Source organism: Lathamus discolor, chromosome 17 (assembly GCF_037157495.1).
Source record: "Lathamus discolor isolate bLatDis1 chromosome 17, bLatDis1.hap1, whole genome shotgun sequence".
NCBI classification, from domain to species: Eukaryota; Metazoa; Chordata; class Aves; order Psittaciformes; family Psittacidae; genus Lathamus; species Lathamus discolor.
The window spans coordinates 4,257,969-4,277,396 of record NC_088900.1 but is presented as its reverse complement, the minus strand read 5'-3'; the positions used below and the strand labels follow the sequence as shown (position 1 = coordinate 4,277,396).

Genomic DNA, 19,428 nt, shown 5'->3' with positions numbered 1-19,428 from the left:
CATCAGTGGGATGGGGACCCCCTCCCCGGGAAGGGCCTCTCCGCGCTGTATCGCGGGAGCGCAGCGCCGCGGTCAATACAAGAGGTGTTTCTCGTGGCTGATGCCCACCCCGCGAGGACGCCGGCTCTTTGGGTGATGCTCTGCCCCAGCACGGACCTGGCCTGGAGCTTGAGTGGGATACAGCATCACGGTGGGGTACCCAAGTCGAGTGTACGGGTGCGGGGGGCGGGCTATGGCAGAGGAAAACTGAGGCATGGCACAGAAGCCAGGAGATGGGGTAGCACAGCAGGTAAGGGGACATGGTGGGGTGGCCCCATCTCACACTCACCCATACTCACCCCCCGCCATGAGCAACACACAAGCCCCAGGAGAAGCTCCACGATAAATAAGCATTTAAATTAATTAAATTAAACTTCCACACCCCCCCCCCCAAAAAGGCCCCTGCGGACCCCAAGGCCAGGCACCTCGGGGTGCCCCCACCCCGGGGGGGGGCTGCGGGGACAAGCCCCCGCGCCAGCGCTAAGGCACAGGATGGGGCCGCCAAGGAGAAAGGAAATAAAAAGAGGGGGAATTAAATATCTAGGGCGGGGGGAACCTGGGCAGGGAGGAGGTGACATGGACCCCCTGAAGGCTCCTGCTCCCTGGGGGGATCCCAGGACCCCCAAATCAGCCCCTCAGTGAGGCCCTCGTCCGAATAGGAGGGAATTAAGTGTAAGAGCCCAGGGGAAGGGCTCCTGACCTCCCTTTGCCCCCCAGGCCCGCTGGGAGGGCAGACCCCACCCCCAAAAACCCCTTTAGGTCCTCGGTAGCATCAGTGCATCGGTAGGAAAAGGCTCCGGGTATGATGCGGGGGCTCCCTGCGCCCCCCCCCACCCCGCCTCTGCTGAGGGTACCCGCGGTCCAGCACAGGCTCCCCAGCAACAAGAGTCCCACGAGGGCAGGGTGAGGGGACGATGCTCTGCCCTCGCTGGAGTTGGCGTCCCCCTCCAATGGGGGATGTGGTCCCTGCGCAGCCCCCGGTGCCCTCAGAAGTAGGTGAGGTTCCTGATGAGGCCCAGCTCCAGCATCCGCTTGATGGCCACTGCCTCGTGTGAGACGTTGTGCTCCGATGCCTACAGGACATGACATGGGTGAGACCCATATTCCTTCTGCCGCTTCCCAGCCTTCTGCCTTGCCCGTCCCACCAGCACTGAGGGGAGCTGATGCCTTCACCTCAAGCGACGAGCTCCCCCAAAAGAAGGGATAAGACCCTCCCAGCCCCCTCACATTAACCAAACCCAAATCTCCACCATGGCTTTAAGTCATCATCTAACTTCTCCTAGCACATCAACACCCATCATGGCAGGGGAGTAAGGGGTCCCCATGGGGAAGAGAATCCCACACTGCTTAGTGTCATTCTTAGGGCAAAATCCCCATCCTGGGGTGAAAATAGGGGTTAACATGGGCAAAGTGGAGGGCTAACACATACTGCCATGGACTTGAGCGTGATCTGTTCATAGTAGTGAATGGTCTGCTTCTTGTTGGCTGAATCAGGGTAGCCAAAGCCCGCGATGTGCACCAGGTCACAGAAGTGCAGCGCCAAGGTGATGGCCAACAACCCCGTGGTGGGCTTCTGGAGGGAGAGGGAGGAAGAAAAGGCTTACAAAGAGTCATGGCCTTCACTGAGTTGCACCATGGAGGCCATCACCCCTCAAGGGGGGTGTATGGGGACCGGCCATCCCACCCCCTTACCTGTTTGACCTTCCGCGGCTGCTTCATGGGGAGGTTGAGCAGTTTAGCAGCAGTTACTTCCATGTAATAAGGGTTGAGGATGCGGACTTGCTCCGGGTTGGCATCCCAGATCAACGGGGGCTGTTTCCAAAACCCTTTCCGCACCTGCAAGAGGATAGAGATGTGTCCCAGTAAGAGAGGAAGGACTCCAAGGGTGGGCTGGGATGAGGGGTGGATAAAGTTCCCCACCATGCTTACCCTCTTCTTGTCATTGAGAATGGCCTCCATCCACTGGAAGTCCATGGGCTTGAAGGGCACCAGCACCAGCAGTGTGTCGGGGTTGTTCTCTGTCCTGGGGTTGAAGTGGGCTGACTCCGGGTAGAAAAGGCGCATGGTGGTCTTGGAGCCCACATCCTGCTCGTAACCATGGACCGGAGCATTGTTCAGCCTTGAGGGGGGACATCAGAGGCATCAACCCCATCTGCTGGTGGCACCGGGGAGGGAATCAGTGGGACAGACACAGGGCCCGTACCTGATCACAACATCATACGTGTTGATGGTCTCCCCCATGGAGCTGTTGCGGAGCCGGTGGCCATTGCCCACCACCGCGCACCTCCGGCACTTCAGTCTGCAGGAGAAAAGCCCCTTCTCAACCAGACCTGCTCCAAAACCAAGGTGGGTTTAACCCCCAAGGGAGGGGGCTTTAACCCACAAAGCTTCCCATGCTCCAGCCACCAGCCCTGGGTTGCCAAGGTTCATTTTGCCTCAAATCCATGATAGGCAAATTCCCACCCCACAAGAGAGCGATGAGGAGACAGAAAAGGCCCTGAACCCACCCCAGTGTTACCTCTGGATGCTCTCGGGCAGGGAGTAATGGGTTATTGACAGCAAGCGCAGGAGGACTTCTTCTGCAAAGCAAGGGTGAGGAGAAGGTGAGGAAGGCAGCGCCTGCCTGCTACAACGGGTGCTGCCCCATCCCTGGCCAGATACCTCCTGCCACTATCCCAGCTCCGGCCACATAATCCTTTGCTTTATAAAGCCTGGCCCACCCTAAACCATAGGAGAGGGACCAGGGCGAGTAGGTAAGTGCTATAACAACTAGAAATCGAGCAAGCTATTTGTCTGGGGGGTAAAGGGGAAGCCAGTACTGCCCCAAAAATCCACCTGCAGCTGGTCTTGAGAAGAGGCAGTGAAACCCCCAGGGAGCAGCAGCAGGACAAACAGAAACCCAATGCTGAGGCTCACCGCTTCCTTTAGTGCCGTAGGGCAGCTCATAGAGCGACGGAGTCTTCACCCAAAAGTAGTCCTTCAGCTGCAAGAAGAGCGGGTGGTCCCTCGTGTAACTGCCAAGGAGCAAAGGGACGGTGAGAGCGGGATGGGGAGGAAGGGCTCCGCTTTCCCCTCTAACCCAACACTCACTTCCCGATGAGCTGCGCCGCTTTCCTCTCCACCTCGCCGAGGGGACACGTCGTCTTGTTTTCTTGCACAGGGAAATAAAAGCTGTAAAGGAAGAGGTTAAAACAAGACACATAAATGCTGCCTGCTCCACTGCATCCCTGTCCTGGCAATGGGGGCTTGAATTCAATGGGACTGAATGGCAGATAATTGCCCACCAGATTTAAGCTCTGCTTTGGGTACTTATATGCTGGGCTTGCAGGTTTGCATCAGAAGAGGTCTCTCTTGCTCTGCTCACAGACCTCACGCTGTTTTCCCTATCTCCATCACGGGGCTGGGAACAGAGAGGGGTTTTCCCTTCTTCCTAGGCTCAGAAAAACACTGGCACTTGCCAAAACCCCCACAGCTCCCAGTCCTAACACACACCTATGGGGAACCTCATATCGTGTCCCCCCTCCTCTGGCATCAGCCAGCCCCCCAGTCCCCTAGGATCCAGCAAGACGATGCTCCAGCATCCGTGCATGGGCTGGGCAGGAGGATGCTGCCTCCAGAGAGCGAAGGAAAGGGCAGGAGGTCCTTCAAATTGGAATAAAAGCCACTCACAGCTGTATGTACCTGTCTTCCCGGTAGATAGAGTACCAAACCATCACCAGAAACAGCGCCAGCACCCCGAGTATCTTCCCTCCTGCATGTCAAGGGATGGAGGGAGAGAGAAAAACACCATCAAGCTGGTACCCTGGGGTCTGCATGATGGGATATGGGGATGCCCTGGTAGATCCAGGATTGCACAGCTATCCCCAGGGAGCAGCAGGGCCCGGCTGGCACGGTCACCCCCTCTGGAACGGAGCCAGGGTGGTTTTGTCCCGGATCCAAAGGCTTCTGTGTCACTTCCTCCTGCCCAATGTGCGTCAAAGGCCACACAAGAACATACCTTTCTTCAGGTGCCTCCACCCCATTTTATTACCACAAAGCCCGAGCGCTACCGTGTCCCCAAGCCCAGACTCCAAAAATCCCACCATGATGCCCCAGTACTCCATCACCCAACTGGAGCCGCAGCAAAGCAGCATCCGACCCCCTCCAAAGCCAAATTTCCACATGCAAATCCCCCTGAATCCCCCCATTCCCAGTTGAAAAAGGGAGATGGGACCTTCCCCATGGAACTCACGAGACTTGTTGATCATTTTTATCAGCAGGAGAGGCATCAGGCGAGGGCCGGAGCTCTCATTGTGGCTGTCGCTGGTCACCTGCAGAGGGAAAGAGAGGGAAAGGCATTGGATGAGGTCCAAACCCACTGATGCCATCCCCAAACACCCTGTCCAAGAGGTATCTGCAACCCCAGACAAGCGGGTATTAGGGTTTCCTGATGGATTTCCATTTAAAGCCACATTTCTCTGCCCTGCAGAGGTGGTTGGATTTGTACAGTTTATATAAGCCAGGGTCCCAGGGAGCCTCAGCCGCCCAGGTTAAACACCAAAACAAAAGGAACAAAACAGAAGAGAATCAAAGAGGAAGAACAAGCCCCCATGGGGGTTTCAACCACAACACCCCAAAGCACCCAAATCAGTGACCTGGCGGCCAAGTTTTAAGCCCAGCCCTGGCTCAAGCAATCGACCAACACCAGCCACCACAAAAGCCAAACAAGCCACCACCGAGCCAGGCAGAAGGAACAGGACTGGGGTCAAAGCAAAAAGCAACACGTACTTGGGGAACCTCCAATGCCTTCGATTCAACCATCCTGGCCTGGGCAAAGGGGGATGCTGCAACCTTAATGTACACTCAAACGCCAGCCAGGGATGTGGGGTGATTTTTTCTTCCTCCAAAACCTCTTGCTCCTGGAATAAGGGAGCAAAGAGCCCAGCTCGGAGCCACCCTGGCACCCACCACAACACTGCAACGATAGAGAACAGACTTACCAGCTGGGAGATAGTTTGGGGTACATGGGAGGCTTTGCTCCCTGATAAGCCGCACCCCTAGGATAAATTCCAGTTCAGAACTGGGCTTGGCTTTGCCAGCCCATAACTGAGCTTCTGCCTGCCCACAACCAGCCACGTCTCAGAGGAGAGGGCGAGGAGGTGTTAAATGCCCAGCCAAGAGGAAAGGAGCACGCCCAGGCCAGCCATGGAAGTCCTGGTCTCGGAGGGATTAGTCACCTTGTTGGAGGGGGGGCACATGACCCATCTCAGCACCTCACCCTGCCTAACGAAGCACTGCTAACGAACACAGTATATGCCACCCGCAACGGGCTATGTATTCAGCCAAACAAGAATCAGTCAAGAGGAGTGGTTTGGGGGGCAAAGTGTATCAAGAACAAGGAGAAATGGGACCAAAGATGATCCCACTAGAGCCAGGCTCTTTCCTTCCTCATCCCGGGCTCCCAAAATGAGAAGGGCAGGAAGGTCACATAGTTAAAAAGGGCAGGTAGGGCAATTAAAAGGGAATTAAGGACAATTAAGCCCTGTTACAGGCAACAGGATGGGATAGAGAGCAAAGAAAGCTGTGTCCATTTGGCAACAGGGGAGGGGAACAGCACCCTTGGAACCCCTTCTCCTCCATAAAACAGATATCAAACCCCTTCCCAGTGAATCACGCCCAGCTCAGCCCATCCATCACTTGGAAACCCCAGGAAAGTGGAACAAAATCCCCCTGCCATGCCCAGCTCTCATCCTGCATTGGTATATCTGGCTCTACAAATCCCTTCCAGCTTGGGAACGAAAGGGAGGATTAAATCCACAGGTTTAAGCAAGCAGGGACGAGGAGCTGGGGTGGTCTCATCCTTTAGTATGTTAGATTTGCTTGAAAAGAACAAAATCAGGGGAAATTAAGCAGCACCTTGTGTTTTCCTGGGGTTATTTCCTAGCAAAACTGGCCACAAAAGTCCCCGAGGTGAAATCAGCCACCACGGCCCAAGGCTGGGGATGCTCCTTGGGCAGCCTGGGCATCCCCATTCACCAGGCCAAGCATTCGGACCCGAATTTAGCACCAAATTCACCCCCCAGCTCTCTCCTCCAGTGCCAAATCATCCAACCGAACTTCCCACCAGCTTAAGACACTGGGAAAATCCATTCTCACCCCCGTGTTTGCCTTTTTACACCGCCTGATGTATTCTTTTAAGGCTTTATGATCCCTTCAAAGGCTTGCGTGCACAGGCTGGGCCTGATGCAAAACTTATCTAAAGCAAACAGCTAATAACTCTCAAGGAAAACAAATACTGTTTAAGCAAGCGTTTGGGGAATGCAGAGCAAAACAGAGCACACCCAGGCTGCCCCCGAGCCCAGGCCAAGGCGGAGGTGCTTTTGGAATGAAGTCAAGCACCCCCCCCCAGCCTTGTGCTACCAGATCTGCAGCCCAAACAAGAGTGGTTGCCTAGAAGCAGGAAGGTCTCAACACCCCAAGACAGCTCCCTCCATCCTTGAAGAGATAGTGGGGGAGCAATGCTAAAGGGACCTGCTGGTCCCTGCAGCATCCTCAGGCACTGCAGCATCCCTGTCTCACTACAGCAATCTTGGTCCCCCACATCATCCTCAGATCGCAACAGCGTTCCTGTCCCACTACGGCATCTCTCATTCCCTGCAGCATCCCTGACCCCTCACAGCATCCTAGAGCATCCCTGCGCCATTACAGCATCCCTGATCCCCTCCCAACATCTGTCTCACTACAGCACCTCTGGGGCCCCCACAGCACCCTCAGACCCTGCTGCATTCCTGGTCCCATCCAGCGGGGCAAGATTCAGCACTCACCCTTCTCATGGAACAAGCAAACGTGCCTCGACCACAGCTCCCCATGGGTTTGGTCCAGGGCATTGCCTCCCCTGCCATACTCCAGGGCTGGGAGGAAAATTCCAGGTGGAATGTGCTCCCCATGCTTGGAAGCAGCAACTGGAAAAGCCCCTCTCTTTGATGTCTGAGCAACGAACTGCCACAGAACCTCCGGGTGGAATGTTAGTGCTGCACAAAGGGCATGGAACCCCTGCTGCACCTCGCGTTCCGAGCCAGGCCTCCCCTTCCCCAGCCCAGCGTTTCAGGAGAGCCCCATCCCCAGCATGCTGTGGAGGCATCCGGAGAAGCACTTCATGAGTTTCCCAATCTCCTTCAGACCTAGAGCGGGGTTTTGCTTCCCCCCCATGGGGACCTCCTGCTGTGTGTGACCTCAGAGGAGCTCATCCCTGTATCTACATCCATCCACCCTCAACAGCTTCAGATCCATGGATTTCAGTCACATCAACCCACAAAGTGGCAGCAGGCACCAGTTCAGTTGCTCCCAACTGTGTCTGGGGGAAAAGAAGTTAAAATAATGCCTTTAAAGCCATGGAGTGAGCACAAATGTGGTGGGTGAATATAAATCCCCCCACCTCACCCTGGCACAGGGGGATGGTGATCTCAGCCAAGCATCCATGGACCAGCAGCAAAAGCTCTTGGTACTTTTACGTTTCCATGGTAACCCAAGGATGGAGGAGATGAAGCGTGACATAACAATGACACCTCTCCCATGCTCCCACCATCCCGTGTCCGTAGGGCATGGAGGTGCTTGTCCAGCTTCCCTGGGTGAGAAGGATGCTCGTCAGAGAATGAGCATCTCCAAAAGTTCATTCCAAAAAAATCCTCATACATTTATTTTTAACTGGATTTGGAGGGGATCACTCCCAAGCAATGGATGTGCCAGTAGTCCCTAGGGATTCAAACACAGCAGCAAGAACCAAAGGACAGAGATCCCTTTGACTGCTCCTTGAAGCAGCTCTGCTCTGGAGCCAGGCTGAGAGAGCTGGGCTGGTTCAGCCTGGAGAAGAGAAGGCTCCTGAAGGGGAGACCTGAGAGCAGCTCCAATGCCTAAAGGGGCTGCAGGAAACCTGGAGAGGGGCTTGGGACAAGGGCCTGTAGGGACAGGCCAAGGGGAATGGCTTGAACCTGCCCGAGGGGAGACTGAGCTGAGCTCTTAGGCAGAAGCTCTTCCCTGTGAGGGTGCTGAGGCGCTGGCACAGGGTGCCCAGAGAAGCTGTGGCTGCCCCATCCCTGGCAGTGCTCAAGGCCAGGTTGGACACAGGGGCTTGGAGCAACCTGCTCCAGTGGAAGGGGTCCCTGCCCGGGGCAGGGGGTTGGAATTGGATGAGCTTTCATGTCCCTTTAACCCAAACCTGTCCGATTCTATGACTGCAGCCAGACCATCTCTCCCAAGCTTTCAAAGAGCCTTGCAGGGACCAGCAGGACAGATCCTACACTCCATTTTGATGACAACCACTGAGGAAGCAGTTTGCAGCCCCGGGATAATCCAAGCCCCCATCCCATGGGTGCTCTCCCTGCGGTGGGGCTGGGATCGCCAGAGGAGCCTGGCAGATGCTGCTGTACCCCCCACGCTGCCTCAGCTGCATCCTGCCCTGGCAAAGCCATCACGTGCTGAAGCCTGAACACAACGTGGGAGGCGGCCGGGGGGGATGCTCCAGGGAAAGGATCCAGCGAACTCAAGGTGCTGTGCTTGGGCTTGGCAGAGCATCAAAGGCACCCAAACCTCCAGCCTGGCATCCCAAAGCTGCTGCTAGCTCCAGGTGCTTGGGGATTATCTTTTGTCTAAAATGGGAGAAAAACCATGTGGGATTGCAAACAACCACCCTTGCAAGCCTAGAAGTCAGTAGGGTCTGTGTATGATCCCTCTCCAAGGGATGCTGTGCTGGTATGAGGGATGCTGACTGAGAGCAATTGCAGGAGCACAACCTGCAAGCACAGGGTTGGGGGGGTGCAGAAAGTCATCCGGATGTGGCACTGCAAAAATGAACCCCATGTGACACCGGGCATGGTCACATCCAGCACACAGCGCACCAGCCCATTCTGCTGGTACCCGTATTTATCCTGTTTTAAGAGCCCTGCAAGTCAGTTCAAAGGAATCTTAATTGCTCCTTAATAGGAGAGGCTGTTTCCTTAGCCCATGGTATCTCAGGCATACAAGAACCCAGCCAAAGGTGTATGACAGGACTGAAAACAAACCTTTTCAGCATGTCAGCTTTAACAAAACATTTACCCGTGACGAGGGTGCTCGGGAGGAGGTGGCAACAGCAAATAAGGTAGGACAAGTATTTCCATGGTGGCAGGTCCTCAGAATGCATCCGGGCTGCTCCTGCCTTTTCATAGCACTTGGTTTTAACGTGCCCAGGAGTCAAAACCCACTTCAGGTTTTCATTTAATCCTGGCAGCAGGAAGACACAGGGATGGGACACAAATCCCTTCTTACAGCACTGCATGGGCATACCTGAGTATCCCATGCCTCCGGGATAACCCCATGGCATGAAAGGAGCTACACGGCTACTCCTCAGTGTGTAAGGCTACGCTGTTACAGGTTAAGGCTGTGTGGTTATTACAGGTGAAGGAAGCCTTTCTTCACTGCCTGGTCCCCCAGGAGCACTGGGCAAAGCATCCCTAGGGATGCAAACAGTCAAGGGAAGTAAAAACCTAAACCAAAGTGCTCGAGCCACCTCCAACCCAAACTGAAGCAATGCCCAGATTCAACCTCAGCTCTCCAGGGAAAATGGATGGGAAATTCAGGGATCTCAAGCCCCACGGGATGAGTTATCCCACAGGCAGAGACTTTTGACTATGGGCGTCCCTTTCTGTGGTTCAAAAGCTGCCTGCCCAGCCACAATCCCCTTTGCAAGGCTCCAAGTGCCACCTTAACCCCCAACAGCTGCAGCCCTGCGGTTTCCACACCATTTCCTCCACCACCTCCTGTTTTGCACCAGAAAACCCGTCGATTTTGGGTAGTACAATCCCCAGGGTAACCCCACCCTTGATCTCAAGTCCTCCGTCCCAAAACCTCTGGGGTGAACCAGATGGATTTAACCCACTCCATCACTCTGCACCCCCAGCATCGCCCCATCAGTCACAACAGGAGGAGGATGCTACTCTTGGGGAGACCTTTTCCAGCATCCCCATCCTTAATCCCATCAGGACAACGATAGGTACTTACGGTCTGTCCTCTCAGTCCAGGCAGAGCAGGCAGCAGCTTGGTGCGATCTACGAGGCCATCCTCTCTTCCCCTAGGAAAGGAAGAAGGGAGAACATCCTTAGGGCTACAGCAACCCACTGCACCAGTGGGCAAGGGAGGGTTCGCTCAGCAGTCATCTGCATTCCGAGGATCCAGGCGATCCCAACTGATCCCCACCCAGTGCAGCTCTAAGCACTGATGGGGAACCAGCAGAAGGGCCCCTTTGAGCCATCACGTGTGGCAGAGGATGTCTGTGCTCTCTGCAATACCACCCACCTCCTCCAGCACTGGCAGCAACCAGAGCCTGGCTTCAAGTTGGTTTTAAGGCGGAAGCAAGGCAGCTCAGAGCCAGCTTTCCCCAACACCTCTTGGCCTTTCCCACTGAAATCCCCTTCCATGACTTACTCAGATCCTTAGGAAGCTGGTGAGGCACCCCCTGAGGTGCTCTGCAGCTCTCCTGCCTTCCCACATGGAAGATGCTCCTTAATCCCTCATCTCCAGCATCTCTTCCCCAAAATCTTTCTAAATCGCACCCCCTCACCTGGCACTGTAACATCCTTATGACTTGTAATATCCTTATGATTTGGGGAAGGAAAAACCCCACTGAGAAGCTGCTGCACACAGAAACTCTCCTGCCATGCTGCCTCTGGGAGAAAAGCCCCTCTGCAGGGTCAGCTGCCCTGCATCCACCTTGATTACCCCAGCTAATGAGAAGCACTTGGAGTGAAGCAAGCCCGTTGCTATCTCAGTTAACAGTCAGCTTTGCTCTTCCTCCATGAGCCAGTGGGATGGAGGGATTCATAGCTCTCCCCCCACAAAAAAACACTAAAGGAACAATCTCAGCCCAGTTTAGCTCAAGGAATAGCGATGGAGATGGGGAAGGGGGTGTTGGACAGGACCAGCAAGGTGCTCTCCACAGCTGGTGCTTGAGCCCTGCAGAGAAGATGCTTCCAAGGGGAAACTGAAGGGTAGGAGGTTTCCTTACCTCTCTCCATCTCTTCCGGCTTGGAAAAGCAAGGATAAAAGATGCTGGTGGCTGCCAATACAGTGCAAGGCCTCCCCAAGGCATGCTTCACTCAATGCTCCCTTAATTTTAACAAAGGGGATACATCCTTGTGCAAGGGGCAGGGAAGGAAACCACTGAGCATCTCTGAGGTGGTTTCTCCTATCATGGAGGCTAGGTGCTTCTCCACAGGGTCCAGGCTTCCCACATATGCTCTGGACAACAAGGAACAGCTTCATCCCAGTGCCTTCCCTCCCCAGTTAAAGCAGCTCTGCTTTGTCCTACTCCACCATCTGCAATTAAACCAGCTGGGGCAATCAACAGCCAAACCAGATGCACTTGTGGCCACTTTGCAAGTGCCCTAAAAATTCACCTTCCTGCACCAGGGCCTTTCCAGAAGCCCTGAATCCACTGGAGCATCCAACACTGCTACCAGCAGGGAGCTGTTTCATTTAGACCCATGAATTAAGGGATCCACTAATGAGGTTAAACTCTCCCTGGGGAACTCCTGCTAAAGCACTTCATGGTACAGCCCCTACCCATGTAGACAACGATGCTCAGAGCTGAGGGTGGGCAAGGGGATGTCTCCTTCCCTGCAGCATCCTCCCAGCATGATGCTGTAACCCAGGATGAGTCTATGATCCCTTAAAGGACATGGGCCCTGCTGGGAGGAGCCGACGTTTTGCCCGAAGCTGGTCTTTCCAGCTCGACTGGAAGATCCAGGATTGTTTCCCAGCCTCCCAAGTGGTGCTCCCAGCCCAAGGTCTAGAATAAACCCACTGCAGTTCAGGCAGCCGCCAGGTTAAGAACTGCGGTCCCCACCACTCGCCTCGGGCAGCTCAACCCATCTGGCAGCTGATCCCGGCAGGAAATGAACGTCTCATATCCCAGAGCCTTCAAAAAAAAGCCCTGAACAAGCTGAATTTTGCTCTTTTCCCTCCCCAGGCTCCCAACTACACTGCTCAGTTTTCCCTCTTTCTATCAGGCTCCATTTAAATACTGATCCTCAAATTTGAGGTGGGGGGGGAAAGGCACCTTGTGCTCCCTCCTCAACATCTGCCATTCCATGACGCTCGTGGCTTCGGATAGAAGAAAAAACCCCAAAAGGCTGCATCCCTTCCCCTGTTGATGATTAAAGCCAACCAGGATCAGTCCTTTGAGGGGCTCAGCCCCAGTGCAGGAGCATCCCTGGGGGGCACAGGCAAGAGAAGACACACAGAGACAAGGCATCAAATCCCTCCCATCTGTCACAGACTAGTTAGGGTTGGAAAGGACCTTAAGATCATCTGGTTCCAACCGGACCCCCCCATAGGCTGTTAAAAGAGGAAGAGGAGGACACAGAGATGGCATTTCCCCCCCTTCCAGTGGCCAGACCTGAAGCAAGGCAGCTGTCCATCCATCTGTCCATCGGCGCTCCATCACCAGTCCCCCTCAGTTAAAATTACCTCCCAACGGGGGGAAAGAGCAAAAGCCAAGCTGGGAGGGGAATAAAACCCAGGTGAGCTCATCCTCCTCCTCCTCCTCCAGAGAGAACATCTCTACTTAGCATGAGCGAGGTGTTTCCAAGCCCGGCACATCCCTCACGTCACCCCAGTCCCTATTGCCCCAGGTCCTGGAGCTTATTCATTCATCAGGTATTTAGTGGGAGATAATCCAGCCACTTCCCAACCATCCAAAGGTGTAATGTCAGTGTGGGATGTGATTTTGGGTAGAGGCTCCCCTGCTGAGCCTCACCTCAGTGGATGTGCCCTGGCCAGAAGAGCATGTAATAGCAACCAGCAGAACCCCCATCCTCCACCCCAACTGGTTTTATTTATTATCTTGATCATTTATTACATTTGTTAAAAGATTTATTTAGAAATAATATTTTATTTTAATATAAAATCATTTAGTAAACCTACTTCTATTCAATCCCTGCGAATGGGAAGAAAAGCAAAGCTTCCCAGCCAAGCTGGATTATACTATTATACAACCTAAAAATAAATGAGTGCTATTTAAGGACGAGCCTCCCATCATAAACCACCCTAAAAACAAACTCAAACAAGAAATAGACATGAGAAATCACTGCTGTTTCCACGTTGGGGTGTTCAGCATCACCCTTCAGACCAAAAAAGAGCCTATTTTGGGTTGATTTCTTAGCAAAACTCTGTTCTTCCAAGAGCAGAGCGTCCCCAGGCTTGATGCCTGCATGCATTTAGGCGAGCCAGGCAAATAAATAATTAAGATTTAAATATGGGTTTGCATAATAGAGATAATCTGTCCATTTAACTTGTAAATGCAGGCGGAATTAAGCAGCAGCTTTGTTAATTAGGTAGCAAAGGGGCCTGGGAAGCCCCAGCTTCAGCAGATGCTGGAGGACCATAAGGATGCTAAAAGTGGGGATAAAGGGGTTTGGTGGGGTGGCCGAGTATTGGAGCAGGTTTTATCCCCGCCTTGCACTAACAGTGTGCTGTGCTAGGGGTGAACATCCCATATTTTGGGGTGAACCCTTGTGTTCACCCATATCTTTATTGCAATCCCTCCAGGTCCTCTGGCTCTTCATCAGGAGCTACCTGTACCAGGCAGTACCCTGAAACAACAAAGGCAGCAAAAAAAGAGCCTGAAGTAATATTTTTGGGGACAAATCACATAGTTTTGGGGACAAACCACCTATTTTTGAGGACAAATCACCTATTTTGATGCATAACAAGCATGTATCACAGCCGGGCTCCTGGTCACGCTCTGCTCCCCACATTCCAAACACCAGAGCTACCAGACCCCACCTGGGAGCAAAACCTGTTGAGCCCGTACGTGCTTGAACAGACAGCTCTTTGTGGGGTTTTCTTTCTTTTCCCTCCTATTTTTTGTCCTGAAGTGGCAGTGGTTATCACACAGGGATGGGCCCAAGGACTTCCCAGCACTTGGCAGTGTTCCTTACGCCTTGTTCTCATGCCTTGTTCTCTGCGCTAAGAGGCAGCGGCACATTTAACCCCTAAAACCCTTCATTCACCTTCATCTTTGACACCATCCCACACCCGGCTCCTCCTTCAGTCCTGCATACCTCAATCCTTGCATCCTCTCTCTGTGTTCTTCCCCTTTATTTCTCACTTGCCACCCCATTTTCCCCATGACACCCCATCACTCTCCTCAATTCCCAACCCAGGCGGGTCCAGATCCATCCTCATGCCCAAATCCCACCCCACAAACCACACAACGCACATGGAGCTGCCATGATGGGGTTTTAACACCCAGAAAGGGCTGGTTTATTTCCCACCATGGGGATGCTTGGCTGGTAGCACGCACAGAGCATCAGCAAAGCCCCCCCAACAGTGTTAAAGCATCCTCAATCACCGCACAGTGTTTTCCTGCCTCAGTTTCCCCCCATTCGGGGGCTCAGGGAAGCTCTGCAACATGCACAGGGGATGCAGCAGAGACCCCAAGTCCCAAACTCCATCCCAGCTCATATATATACATACACACACACATATATGTATATATAGTAAAAGAAACATAAAGAAAACACCCAATGGAAATGTCTCAAACAGTTCAAAACCCGACGCAGGACCCAGCCCCTTGTGCAAGGCCAATGGGTCAAGTCACGACCTCTCACCACCAGCATCAAGCTCTGGTTTACAAAGCCATGCGGCTCAGCTGACACATCCCAGCCGGATACCGGGATGTCGAATCCGGCCGGGAGAACTTGGTCGAGGCTGGGGGAGACATTTTGCAAGGGGAAGAGCCGAAACAGGGCCGGCATCTGGAAGCGATTGGAGGCGAGGAGCCTCTCCCAGGCGCAGCGGGGAATTCCAACGGCGTGAGCTCAGGTTAAAGCCTCCTTCACAGACCCAGGGTTAGAAAGAAAACCCAAGCTTCAGCACATATAGTTCTAAACCCGCAAGTAGCAATGGAAAGGAAGCCAGCTCCCTGCTCAGTCCTACCTGGATGCAGCTTGGTGCTTTAGGTTGATTCTGATTTGCAAGAAACAAAACAGCTCTGAAGAAGAGGAGAAATCTCTCTGTAGATTTGTTGATATAACTTTACAGGCGTGGTGTTGGGAGGAGAGTCCTCCTCTGGCACTGCATCCTTTCAAACAGCCTTGCTTGCGTTACCATGCAGCCCTGCACCATCCATCCCATGGGACTGCTGTATCCCACCGCTGAGCATCCCTTGCTGGCACACGCTCCAACACACACTGGTGGATCAGCAAACACAGGAGCATCCCAGCATCGAAGAGCTGATGGAGGATGCCACACTAGCTTAGGCAGAGAGGTCCTTTGCAAGCAGCCTTTGTTACAGGGGCAGGCAGCACCCATGGGTGGTCAAATCATAGCATCACACAATGGTTTGGGTTGGAAGGGACCCTAAAGCTCCTTCCACTAGGGCAGGTTGCTCCAAGCCCCATCCAATCTCGCCTTGAGCACTGCCAGGCATGGGGCAGCCACAGCTTCTCTGGGCACCCTGTGCCAGCACCTCAGCACCCTCAGGGGGAAGAGCTTCTGCCGAAGAGCTCATCTCAGTCTCCCCTTGGGCAGGTTAAAGCAGGATCCACAGGGAATGTGCAGAATCTGGAATCCAGCACCTACCAAATCCCACAGCCCCAAAACTGCTGCTTCAGCCAAGCCATGCACTGAAGGACCGCATCCTTCCCAGCTCCATCGCTCCTACACACCTTCCCAGGGTCTCAGCAGTCATCATCCCATGCCGATGGGCAGCACGGCGGAGCCGGAGCATCCGTGAGCTGGCGCTGCAGCTCATCGGCCTCCTGCAGACAGCAGCACACATCCTGGAGAGGAGCCGCAGCCCACGCCGGCCCGAAAGCACCCTGAGCATCCGCCAGGCAGGAGCAAACCAGGATGGAGGGTGGCTCCTCCTCTGGTTTCACCAAATCCCTTTCTCCTTCCTCTGAGGAAACTTTCCAGCCCAACCCGGGTCACATGCAAGCGGACAGCAGCTGGAAATGCGAGAGGTTAGCAGGAACTGGCTTGGGGCTCTTTCCCTCCCAAGAAGAGGCAGGGTTTTCCTAGGAAAAGGTCACTAAAGACCACAAGGATCGCAGCTGGAAGAGGGAGAAGCTGCTGGTGTTCAAGTGCAAGAGGAAAGCAAAGGAGGGTTATGAAGAAACCCCGAAAAAGAGAACCAGAAATTGCAAAGGCAGAGGGAAAGAGTCAAATCATTTCCTTTTCTGGCTGCACAACCAAAACTGCTCATGCAAGTGTCCCCTATCACCGGGGTCCCCGCAGGGATGCAGGCGAAGGTGCTATCCTCTGCAGGAGGAAGGACCACAGCCCTGCTTCTTTACACGCTGTGCCCAGAGAAAACAACCAAAAGGGGGGGAAATGGTAGAAGATAAACTATTTTGTTTGAAAAAGCACGACAGGAAAAGCTCTCGAGAAGAGGCTCGAGTGGGTTTTCACTCCATGGGTGGGCTCTGATCACTGTTACGCTCCCAGTTCAATCTGACACTCTACTCCACAGTGGATATCCCTTAAAGTTAGCGTCAACAGCCAGTTCCTCCTCTTATGTTTGCACTTGCAGAGCCTTTAATCCTCATGGGATTCAGTGCCTTGCTGTGCAAGTTGCTATTAAACCATTGCCTAGAGCTGGAGGAGTAAGCGGCCCTCTAATGACGGAGATAATTAAGCACAGGGGTTTGGGAGAGTCCAGCAAAGCACGCTGATCCCATCCTATAGTTTATAATGATGTTAGGAGCTCATCATAGGTTAGACATGTTAGGAGCCAAGGCAGGAAGAGGAGACCTCACAGCTGCAGGCAGCATCTCCTAGGATGAGTCCACCTCCGAGTCTTCTGCTCAAGATCCCGGCTCTTCCCAGGCTGGGATGCGGGATGTGCTACAGAGAACTGCTGTGCAACACAACGGCAATCGCAGTACACCTCGAGGGGCTGAAATACGAGTGGACTCCAGCTACCAGTCCCAGCACAGCTGATCCCTGATCCCAGAGATCGTGCCCAAGAGCAGGGAACAGCACAGACCCCTTGCCTGCTCCAGCCCCTTTGCTAAGCAAAGGGATAAGGTTCTCTCCCTAATGCCTTCTATTCTCCAGGCTGAACAAGCCCAGCTCTCTCAGCCTGGCTCCGTAGGAGAAAGAAAAGCCTCAGGCTCCACCACCAGCTTCTTCATCTCCGAGAGCGGTCAGAGGGAGATCCCGGCACAGAAGCCAGGCAAATTCCCAGCAGGAATCTCCCAGAAGCTATACCACAAAACTTTAATTAGCTCATCTTACTAAGAGATGGAGACCAGACTGCACCAACCCACCAGGCATCAGGACAGCACCGGCATCGCTCCATTAACCCGCTGGGAAATCACATCCCATGGCCGATACCCAAGCTGAGGAGCAGGGAAAAGGTGCTGGAGGAAGAATTCCCTTTGTTCTTTGCTCCCAGAACAGTAAAACCCCGTTGGCAGAGATGTGACAGACCTGACATTGAAAGATCAATGGGGAAAGGTCCGGTTGGTCCTTTTTCTGCTGTCTTGGGGCAACCAACCTCATTATCCCCCCAGGAACATGCCTGTCCTGTGGGAAAAGGGAGCTCCAAGCCACATAATGGAGTGCAATGGGGGGTTATCAATATGCTGCACCAGGATGCCCAGATCCCACTCTGTCCACATCAGGACCAGCCCCTTCTGCCCCTTTGGGATGACCAGGATTTGGAAGCGCCTTCATCAACAGCTCAGAGGATGCTCAGGGATGGAAATATAAAGCACAAGACCACCTAAATCAACCATTCCTCTGCCCACAGCCCCATCCTGAGCTGCACATGGACCGTGTCCTCCCCTCCCTGGGGCCTCCAGCAGGATTTTCCCATCCTTTCACTGGCACCCAGGCATTAAAATCGCACATACCCATCGCAACGAGCTGTTGGGAGGTGCCAGGATCAATCCTGCCGGGGGCCTCGGGGTGGGTTCTCTCTCCTTACGGGTAGCTGTGTGTAGGAATGATGCCCAAGGCTGGATTATCCCAGCAAGCCGCTGGGGTTTTGTTTTGCCAGGGATGGGGCAGGATGGCATTGCGAACGAAATGGGGGGGCTTTCCCACCTGGAACCTCAACGGCGCTTCAGGCACTAATTAATTACATTAATTAGATAAATAATAATAGCAAAACACAGAAACAAAGCTGCTTTCCTGCTTTCCATCATACCACACTCACTGCGACACCCACACCAACGGCATAGGATGCATCAGTGGGGTCCCAAGCGTTGGTTAATGGGGGGGGTTCCCCCCGTATCCCCAATTTGCATCTCCCCCCACATGCAAAACCCATATGCAGGCAGTGCTGCCTGTTCTGCTGCCTTCCCAACACATCACGTACCCCAACCCCTCTAAGACCCCCCAGAAAATACCCAAAAAGGGATTTTTCCTCACCCCCCCCCCCCCCCCCCCCCCCCCCCTTCCTAATCCCATTTTGCTCAATCCCAGCGGTTGGATTTGTAGCGGAGACCCGGACACGGAGAACGGGGGGCAAGAAAAAGAGGAGGACCTCCCCCCCCATAGACAGGCTGCGGACTCACCATGGGGCGGGCGAGGGGGGCTGCGGGAAGCGGCGGGGATCGGGGCGGGATGCGGAGCCGGCCCGGAGCCGGGCGGGCGGGCAGGGAGCGGGCACGCTTGCGCACAGCGCCGGGAGGGAGGGATGGAGGGAGGGAAGAGCATCCTAAGGGCTGGAAGCAGCCGGCCCCGCCACCGGGGAGGTGGGAGAAGACAATTCCCCCCTTCCATTCCCAGCTGGAAATCACAGCTCTGAGAGCAACCCCATCATCGGCACAAATCTCACCCCAGATAAGAGCAGCTCACAGCAAATTAATGGGTTGGGGTTTTTTTAGGAGGGGGGGGGTCGCATCGTTCCCCGGTCAAATCCACCCTGAGATGATGCTGTGCCTAAAATCACCAATTTCAGATTTAAGGGGGATTTTTGTTTGCTTGTTTCCCTGCGGAGAAATTAACCCCCACTTCAGTATCCCGCGGGATTCTCATTTCTATCCCCATCATCGTCACTACACACGAACTCAGCAGCCAGCCCCCTCAGGGCATTCATTTCAACAGTCCAAACCCCACCCCCCCTGCTCTAGGGTGGGTTTTGCCAATCTCCAAGACAATATTAACACTGATTTTTAATTAGGAAATAATGTGGAATATTGGCCCCGGAACAGGCAGTGAATTTTATTCCTATTTATTGGGCTGGAAAGCAAGAGATTGATGGAATGGGGAAGGAACCAGCCCCATTTGAAGACCAAGGCTGGTGCTGATTGATGAAATGCCTGTTGAGCTGATGGCTCTGGCCTTGCCAAGGCTCATTGAACAACTACATCAATATTTGAAGAGCATCCTCATCTCATCTCAAGGATGGGACTTCCTTGC

At 53.9% G+C, this 19,428-nt stretch overlaps 1 protein-coding gene across 11 annotated transcripts; it reads right to left on the bottom strand.

Annotated features, from left to right (window-relative positions):
* Positions 1-377: 377 nt before the first annotated feature.
* On the bottom strand, positions 378-18,669 carry ST3GAL4 (ST3 beta-galactoside alpha-2,3-sialyltransferase 4). 11 transcript variants are annotated; one of them, XM_065696946.1, is made up of 13 exons: positions 18,582-18,669; positions 10,054-10,123; positions 4,807-4,937; positions 4,271-4,349; positions 3,709-3,790; positions 3,130-3,210; positions 2,956-3,053; positions 2,558-2,618; positions 2,243-2,338; positions 1,969-2,158; positions 1,732-1,875; positions 1,469-1,612; positions 378-1,112 (listed from the first exon to the last, which is right to left on the bottom strand). In XM_065696946.1, the coding sequence occupies exons 3-13, from the start codon at positions 4,837-4,839 to the stop codon at positions 1,026-1,028; spliced, it is 1,095 nt and encodes a 364-aa protein (XP_065553018.1). In that variant the 5' UTR covers positions 4,840-4,937; positions 10,054-10,123; positions 18,582-18,669; the 3' UTR covers positions 378-1,025. The 11 variants fall into 11 exon arrangements, with proteins under 11 accessions (XP_065553018.1, XP_065553019.1, XP_065553020.1 ...); XM_065696947.1 differs by lacking the exon at positions 18,582-18,669 and adding an exon at positions 14,992-15,712; XM_065696948.1 differs by lacking the exon at positions 18,582-18,669 and adding an exon at positions 10,613-10,668.
* Positions 18,670-19,428: the final 759 nt, after the last annotated feature.

What these genes read in the sequence shown, in the direction of transcription:
- ST3GAL4 (XM_065696941.1), bottom strand. Translation starts at nt 11,313, where the DNA reads ATGAAGCTGTTCCTTGTTGTCCAGAGCATATGTGGGAAGCCTGGACCC. An exon ending in AAAAATGATCAACAAGTCTC is followed by an intron (nt 3,791 to 4,270) that starts GTGAGTTCCATG and finishes CTTGACATGCAG; the next exon opens with GAGGGAAGATACTCGGGGTG. An exon ending in TCACGCTCAAGTCCATGGCA is followed by an intron (nt 1,113 to 1,468) that starts GTATGTGTTAGC and finishes CATGTCCTGTAG; the next exon opens with GCATCGGAGCACAACGTCTC.